This window comes from Balaenoptera musculus, chromosome 2 (assembly GCF_009873245.2).
Source record: "Balaenoptera musculus isolate JJ_BM4_2016_0621 chromosome 2, mBalMus1.pri.v3, whole genome shotgun sequence".
NCBI lineage: Eukaryota > Metazoa > Chordata > Mammalia > Artiodactyla > Balaenopteridae > Balaenoptera > Balaenoptera musculus.
Window position 1 is genome coordinate 135,354,714 of NC_045786.1, and position 8,510 is coordinate 135,363,223.

At 53.9% G+C, this 8,510-nt stretch overlaps 1 protein-coding gene across 1 annotated transcript; it reads right to left on the minus strand.

Annotated features, from left to right (window-relative positions):
* Positions 1 to 3,479: 3,479 nt before the first annotated feature.
* Positions 3,480 to 8,101, minus strand: SIX1 (SIX homeobox 1). The gene is made up of 2 exons (XM_036844875.1): positions 7,251 to 8,101; positions 3,480 to 5,188 (listed from the first exon to the last, which is right to left on the minus strand). Exons 1-2 carry the CDS (start codon positions 7,808 to 7,810, stop codon positions 4,894 to 4,896), a joined length of 855 nt encoding a protein of 284 aa, XP_036700770.1. The 5' UTR covers positions 7,811 to 8,101; the 3' UTR covers positions 3,480 to 4,893.
* Between the last annotated feature and the right edge of the window lie 409 nt (positions 8,102 to 8,510).

Below are 8,510 nucleotides of genomic sequence, written 5' to 3' on the forward strand. Positions count from 1 at the left end.
AAAGAAAATGCAGCCTTTCCAGGGCAGCACTTTTTCTGGGCAGAGGACAAGCCAACAACTCGCCCATGATTTTGACTTCTCGGTCCTGGCTGGCTTACCCATGTCTTTAGAGAATCTTCCACGTGGAGCTATTGCATTCAATCAAACTAGGGAAGAAGCGAAGGCGGGGGTCACTTGAGGGGGCTCACAAGTCCCCACCTAAGGTCATGGAGTATACCTGCGGCCTAAGGAACTGAGCCCTCGGGTACCCTTCGTGCGAATAGCCCCTGGGGGCTAAGTGGGCACAGACACTAGTTCCGCTGGCTTCGGGTGTTTGGAGGAGGTAGTCTGGGAGGGTTTTTAGTCTCCTATTCCTGGGAAAAGCTCAGAAAAAAAGAAGAAATAACGTAGAGAGAGCACGTGGGCCACCAGCCACTCTCCTCACCTTACCCCTGACCCACCTGTTCTGTCAACACCACCTGCCCCACCAAAGAAGGGAAAAGTGTGCGCCGCGACAGCCCTGCCCGAAGCCTCCCTGCTGGGGACCCGGGAGGTGCGTGGGGAAGAGGCCGCTGCTCGCCCCAGGGCCACGGGCTAGGGGGAAACGCCGGACCAGGCCCAGCCAAGGAAGCCGAGCTGCCGCCCGGTCCTGCCCGAGACTCTAGAAACCCGGGCCGCTCTCCTCGGCCACCGTTGAAGTTCTAACGACAAGCCAGGGAAGGGGCGCCCTCTGTGGCTGGCACCCCTCCGCCGAACGCGCGGGTGATGAGCCCAGGTCCGAGGGCCAAGACCCAGGCCGCAGGAAGCAAAGGAAACGGGCCATACCTGAAGGAGGAAGGGCGGCCGGGCCTAGGCCGCCTCCCGACCAGGCTCTTGGGCCTGAGCCGGCTGCCCTCGCGTCTGAGAACCAGGGAGCGCTCCCACCTGCCGCCCGGCCCGGGAGCCGCGAGTGGCCAAGACCGCTTCATCCCGCCGCCACTGGGCCTGGTCCAACCCCGCGGTAGCGCTTCCCGCGTGGCTCACGTGCCTCGCCCGGAACTTAGCTCCTTAAGTCAAAGAGCGAGACGCGACTTGGGCTTGGAAGGTGGCTCCGGGGTGCCCAAGGCCATGGCAGCTGCGTTGTCCCCAGAAGCTCAGGCCGCTGCCTCCTCCACGGTCTGGACCTTCGAGGCTAGCCTGGCAGCCTCTGCTCTCAGGGGCTCCGCAGGCCGGGCCACCAGGCCCCGCGCCTGGAGCTGCGCAGTGATACGGCTCCCGGGACGCGCGCGATTCTCCGTGAAAAGGTGAAGGGGCTCCACCCGGGTCCGGGGGCGGAGAGCAGCGGCGCCCCGATTCCCCCCCGCCTTGGGAGGGCAGAGTGGCAGGAGCAGCCTCGGGAGTCTGCGGGTGGCAGGAGAAGCTCCTCCAGTTTTCTGTAGCCGGAGACGCGCGGAACGGAAGCCTCTGGCTCCCTAACCTGTAGTTCTGCTTGCAGACTTGACCAAAGACCTCCAGGCGGGGGAGGCGGTAGGAGTGAAGCCCCCTTCAGCCGCAGCCGCCGCTGCAGGCGCGGCGGCGGCGGCGGCGGCGGAGCAGAGGAACAGCCGTTCCGTGCGGGGTCAGTGCCAGGTGCCCGACTAGCCCTCAGGGTGCGGGGAAGAGCGGCGTGACAAGGGTCACTGCTCAGCAAACTCAGAGTTCGCCCACAAGCGCCAATGCCACTGCCTCTTCCTGGAAGCTTCCGCTTCATCTCGGGGTCAAGCCCAACCTGTCCTATCTGGAGAATAGTTCAAGACCAGCGGTGCCCGGCCTCAGCGGCCTCTTTCTCCCTGCCCGCAGCTCGTGGTGCTCTGGGGACTCTTGAGTCCCCACCTGCTAAGCCATATTCAGGAACCGTCGGCCAAGCCCCTTGGCCTCCCGAGCATTTAAGGAAGCTTCGTTCTCAGCCAAGAGGTCAAGGCAAACAGGCAGTGGGTACCCGAACAATCCTGTGTTCAGATCTAAAACGTAAAAAATTTAAAAACCGCCCTAGTATATTCTTGTTTTCATTTTACTTGATAAAATTCTGTAAGATTTCATCCTAAAAACTATTTATAAGCCGTTGTTCATTACTTTGGGCTCTCCTCATGAAATCTGTAAAGGAGAAATCGAAAAGTGGCTTTTGATTCAGTTAAACTGTGAAGCCGAGAAGGTAAATTGGAGGTCCCTTAACAGCAGGTCCTTGAAGATTTCCTCGAGGAAAAAAAAATATGGTTAGTTCCCCCTAATGATTGCTCTAAAATGATTGCCTAGAAAACTCAAAGCAATATTCAGCTTTCTCGCCTCCTCCTGCTTGTCCCTGGTTTAGCCAGACTGAGAGGAGGATGGTGAGGGAGGCACATTGTGCAATTTCTTATTAAACACATCTGGAATTTGCGCACTCTGGATCGAATGCCAGGGATTTTACAAAGAGTTTATGACTGTGACAGAAAATTGTCCTTTTAACGAGTTTACAAGCAGTAATCACAGGGGCTTTTACAGGACCGGCCCACTCTGCTCCTTGCCAGATTTGCAGACATTTCCAAGATTCACCAACCAAGGGAGCAGGAAGTGGGCCGGGGTGCCCAGGGAGACAGAACTTCCACGAGTCTAAAATTATACTAAACAGAGCTGGAAGAGTGGGGGGTAGTCATCTGGGTAGGAAGAGAGGGCATGTAAGAAATTAAAGTAATTGGCCCTTCCTATTTTTCAGGGAGATTTCCGCGGTGTCCTTTGAAGCCTGTCAGGGTCATTGAAAGCTATCTTTGTGCAGGGTGTTTGTTTTGGGGAGTGAATGTGAAGAATGCGAGGAGATCCCCTGTGAGAGCCCCTCCTGCAGAGGGTGGCATTTCTCCGTGGCCCAAGACGTGGAGAATAAACACCCTAGTGACTTAAATAAACACCAACTTAATGATCCAAAACACTAACAAGGGAGATTGGGACCCTGAGCTCCCAATCCAAAGGATGGTCTCTGAGCGGCTGTGTGAACATCTGTCCATCACTGAGGGGAAAAATGACTTTATAAGTAAAAGTGACTATAGTTAAGTACAGTGACCCTTTCTCCCTGGAACTCAGTCACAGCCATTTAGCATTAAAAAAAATAAAACAAACTCATAATAAGAAGGCCTTCATCTCCCCACCTCCCACCCCCACTTCTAGATCAGGACAGGAAAGATAGGAAAGAGTAAGAAAGAAATGAATATATTAATGGTGACACAGATGGAGAAAAATCAAAATTATGAAACTGTCATGTCAGAAAATAGACTTCCTCTGGGGAGTAATATTTTACAAAGCACAAGCAAGCCAATCCTGTTATCCTGAGTAGAATTTTAATAAATAATGCCATTTGTTTCACTAATTTTAAAAGCTAAATACAAAGATACATCATTTTTGCCCCAGGCAAAAATAATTTGGAGCCTACATGATTACTGGGGTTTTTCTGGACACTATCAGGCAGCACCGCAAAGAACTCCTGTCCTGTTGGTCTGCTTTCTATTTGTACAGAGTAATTCACAATGTTGCTATCCTTGTACAAGTTCCCTTTTTTTTTCCCCCAAGCAGATAAATTATTTTACTTTCACAGTCTTGTCATAAATTTGTTAATAATACAAAAGAGCTAACATACGAATGATGTGGAGAAGAGCTAGTGGTAAACAAAACTGCATCTCTAAATAATAAAAAAATAAATAAATACCCCAAAGCTAAATTCACTCTTTTTCTGTCATATAATTAACTCAGTCACCACTCCTGGTTCAGGGGATGGCCTTCAAAGTACCCTGCAATTCATAACCACCATTAAGTAAGAAAGCAAGAAAACTATTCGTTTAAAAAAAATGGGGTGGGGGCCCAATGACAGCAATACACAACTCACCTTTCAGAAACAAAATCAGTACTCCTGGTGTTCTACTAAGTTTTAATTTAGACTGGTTTAGGTACAATAGAAAAGAAACCTGAAAACACATGCTGTTTTAGTAACAAATACCAGGTTGCTAGATTTGTTACGTATTTTTGCAAGCTAGAAACTAGGAACAGGAGAAACCCTTAACAGGAGTAGGCTACAGATAAGAAAGCTTCAAGGGCATGAGAAGTAATGGCATTCAGGAAAGTGTTTTTTCACACTGGTACATTTTTAAAGTTTGCCATAAAAAAAACCCAAGAAAACAAACAACAACCAAAAACCCCCACTAAATTTGACAAAAGTATTTGTATTACTAATGGTCACTTCTATTTCTAACTGCCTCACATAGACAGCATTAAGACATTTAGGCACTTGTTTTTTCCCCTAATACTGTTCTTTCATTTTAATCTACATAAAATTGTTTAACACTAAATATGAAAATGTAAACTTGATTTTCCCCATCAAAAAAAAGTTATAAGATCGTATTTTTCCTATTCACCTTAAGAATGCAACCAGTTCCTCCCAGGCTGGAGGATCTTTTCACTGTTTTGATCTCCTCTCTCTCTCTCTCTCTCATTTTCATTTCCTTTTCCTCTTCTCAAAACATTTTTCAATAAATAAATTAAAATGAGATAATTAAAATCCAGTTGATTTGTAATTCCCATTGATTGAAAAAAAAAAAAAGAAAAAGAAAAAAGAAAGGCTACTGAAGCAGGAACACGGGTTGCCCAGAACCAAGACTGGGTGACTGGATGTTTTTGTTTGTTTGGGTTTTTTTTTTTTTTTTCTTTTCCCTGATCTCCACACTGGGAGGGAAAATAATGCAAAAGTGGAAAGAGTTGGAGAGAAGAGGGCACTAAGCTTGAGATCGCTGTTGGGTTTGAATTTTAAAAAAGATATTTGTGAAAGTCCACCATTCCTTTATGCGCAAAGAACCCCAGAAACAAGCTGCAAAAATGTTCCTGATTTCTATTTACAAGTGTCCCTAGTCGCTGCTTCGAGGCCCCAATCCCTCCCCCTTAGGACCCCAAGTCCACCAGACTGGAGGTGAGGGGGCCCAGCAGAGAGTCCTGGAGCTGATGCTGGTGGGCTTGCAGGCCGTGGGTGGGCTGAGAGGCGGTTAAACCTGGGAGAGAATAGTTTGAGCTCCTGGCGTGGCTCATATTGCCCTGCAGCAGAAGGACCGAGTTCTGGTCTGGACTTTGGGGAGGTGAGAATTCTTCTTCTGAGCTGGACATGAGCGGCTTGCCCCCTTCCAGAGGAGAGAGTTGATTCTGCTTGTTGGAGGAGGAGTTATTGTTTTCAGTGTTCTCCCTAAGAAATAGAGGACAACACCATATGGTTAAAAAAAAAAAAGTGTGAGATGGAGGGAGGGGAGCTGGAAGGAGGAAAGGGCCATTGTGCAATCAGTCATTGACCCAAATGGAGAAGCTCTGCCCTCTCACCCATCCCCAAGGGTCCTAGGGGAAATGAAGAGGCAGAAGAGACTTGAGAAATGGGGAGCTACGGACAGAGCTCCTGGGGAGCCAGGTCATTTCCTCTTCCAGATTTTAGAAAGCCAGATCAGCAGGGCTTATTTGAAACACAAAAATTATTTCTAAATTTTTGTTCAAGCAGTTATTTTAAAATACCTATCAACAAGTATCACATTTAGAAGTAACGAAATTTGAAAATCTTCCAACAAATGATTGTTGGTGATGAAGAAAATGATCGGGGGACGAACAGCACCCAATAAACAGATGTTTGGTGGTGAATCAAGTCAATTGTCCTGTTCCCATCTGAGGAAACAATTAACCGTCGAGTTTCCCTGCCCCTGCCCGGAGGTTGTGGTCTCAGAGACACAGGACAGGTCATGGGAAGTGGTGTCCAGAGCGGCCCAGTGACCTGAGTAAACACAGGGAGCGCAGCCAGTCTCTCCGATTTCATCAGGGAGTGGGCCCTCGGGCCTGGCTTAAAGGACGGCCTTTTTGAAACTAACGTCTACCTGGAACTGTACTGTCCCTGTCTCCGTGTTACTCGCTCAGCCCGAAGTCCCTCACGGCCCTCTCTCAGACTCCCTGCGGGCATCCACACCAGCGCACCCATTCCCCACAGGGGAACTTCGCGACCCCGCACAGCCGGAGCCTGTGTGATGAACCGGGATCTCAGTCTGGGCGCTCGGTGCTGGTGAACTGCAGGGTCTTGTAGCCCTCGGCGCTTCTGCCTTCAGAGGGCTCGGCCGTCCTCCCCACCGCGGAGCCCGCCTGTCTCCCCAACTCTCTCCCCATCTCTCGCAGTCTCTCTCTCCCAGAGAGCCCATTTCAGCTGAATTTATCCAGACTCTGCTTTTCCGCCCAGAGGGGAACAAGGCGGCGACATCTTCGGCCCCCAGGCTCCGAAGCGAACAAAAGAAACCCAGCCAACTCGGGAGCTTAGGTTTCCCCCAAACTGCCCGGCTCCCCGAAGCGCTCTCCTCCCTACCGCCGCCGCCGCCGCCGCCGCCTCCCACACGCTCTTCCGAATCTCGGTCGGAAACTCTACAGCAAACGAGTGGAGCCGGGCCAGGTGGCCGGGTGTGTTGGCGTGAGGAGGGCGGGGGCAGACACAGGTTAAAAAAATATTGCCTTCTGAGCTCCGGGGCGAGAGAAGTCTGCGACTGGAGACCCCTTCCTCACCCGGGGAGGGGGGGCGGGGGGCGGCGCGGACAGCGGGACTGACCAGCCGCGGCTCCCGGCCAAGCGCGAGGGAGCCGACGAGGAGCAATCGTTTCTGGGCTCTGGGCGCCAGGGAGTAAATGCAGCGCCAACTCTCCCAAAGCTCTCTTTTCTGTGGATTTCTTTTGAAAGACTCCTCCCTTTGTACAGCTAGTGCGCAATGAAGCGACCTCTCACCCAGAAGACTACCAGGACAGAGCGAGTGAAGGACGGGGCGGGAGTGGAGGCTGAGAAGTTTCAGGCCAGCTCCACCCTCACGGGGAGCAAGAGGAGAGAGATTCGAGACCCTCAGCCCCCAGCGAACCCCTCTCCTCGCGATACCAATCAATACTGCCCTTCTAAGCGGATCTAGAAACTCACTCTCCACCCGCCACTCCTCGCCCCAGCCAGCCAAGGAGGCATGAAAAACAAACCTAGCGCCAACATTTCCCGACACTCACATCCCAGGAAACCCACGCGCGGACGCTCAAATCAGATGAGCAACCCCCCCGCCCCACCCCTAGCGAGCGATCTCAGAGTTCACGAACTTTCGCCGCAGTGCCGCGGAAGCCTGGGCGCCGCCCGGCGGAGGGCTCCGGCCGGCTGGGTGGACACGGTGGCTGGTGCCTGCGGGGGCGGGAAGGGGCGGCGGGGACAGGAAGGCTTCCCGGGGTCGCCCGATCAGCGGGAATCACTCCGCGTACCTTTCCTTGGCCTCGGCGGCCCGGTCTCTTTGCCTCCGGTTCTTAAACCAGTTGCTGACTTGGGTGGTGGTGAGGCCGGTGGCCTCGGCCAGCTCCCGCTTCTCACGCGGCGAGGGGTAGGGGTTATGCGCGTACCACTCCCGCAGCACGCCCCGCGACTTCTCCTTGAAGCAGTAGCTGGTCTCTTCGCCGTCCCAGATGGTGCGCGGCAACGGGAATTTTCGGCGCACCCGATATTTGCCCACCGCGCCCAGGGGCCGGCCGCGCAACTTCTCGGCCTCCACGTAGTGCGCCTTCAGCCACAGTTGTTGCAGCTTGGGGTGGTTGTGAGGCGAGAACTGGTGGCTCTCCAGGATCTTGTAGAGCTCGCGGAAGTTGCCGCGGTGGAAGGCGACCACGGCCTTGGCCTTGAGCACGCTTTCGTTCTTGTGCAGGTGGTCGCAGGCGGGCAGCGACCACAAGAACCTGCCCAGGCGCTCCAGGTTCCCGCCTTGCTGCAAAACCTCGCATACGCACGCCACTTGCTCCTGCGTGAAGCCGAACGATGGCAGCATCGACATGGCTGGGGCCTGCCGGGGCGCACTGCCCTGGCGCACGCGGCAGGGAGCAAAGCCGAAAAAGCAGGAGGAGGCAGCCGCAGGGAGGGGGGCGCGGCTGCTCCTAACCCCCTCCCTAGGCTTTGCGAAGGCTAAAAAGCGAGTCGAGGCTTGGGGACGGGCGGCCGAGTTAGTGGAGGAGGAGTAGGACGCGCGCTGGACAAGGAGCGTCCGGCTCACTCCGCAGCTTTTCGGGCCTCGCTGGCTCCGGCCTCCCGCCGGGTGGATGCTGCTTGTTGCCGGGGAACTTGGTTTCTGTTCTCCCCGCAGCTGCCTTAAAGCGCGCAGCGTCCCCGGCGCGCTGATTGGCTGCGGGCGGCGCCTATCCGGGGCTGGCCAGCCCGCGCGCCGCCAGGCCGGGCCGCGAGGCCGCGCCGCCCCGCGCGGGGAGGGCGAGGCTGTGCAGCGAGGGATAGGGAGTGGTGGGAGGAGGGGGACCGCGAGCGGTGGGAAGCGAGGTGGGGAGAGGGGAGGGAGCGGTGCTTACCGGGGACGGGGGTGGTGGGAGTGGGTGAGCGCGTCAAGACCTTGAAAAGTGAGCCCCCTCTGCAGTGTCACCTAAGGGCAGCCGCGCACATCTCTGCACAAATCAATGACTCCAGACCTCCTGATTCGCCTCCTCTCCCTCCATACTCTGTCTCTGTCCCTTGCAGACTTGCCCTCT

Bases quoted from the DNA above. Each gene is read 5' to 3' on its own strand.
- SIX1 (XM_036844875.1), bottom strand. From the start codon at position 7,810: ATGTCGATGCTGCCATCGTTCGGCTTCACGCAGGAGCAAGTGGCGTGC. The intron at 5,189-7,250 runs GTACGCGGAGTG...TCTATTTCTTAG, and splicing joins GCCGCCGAGGCCAAGGAAAG to GGAGAACACTGAAAACAATA.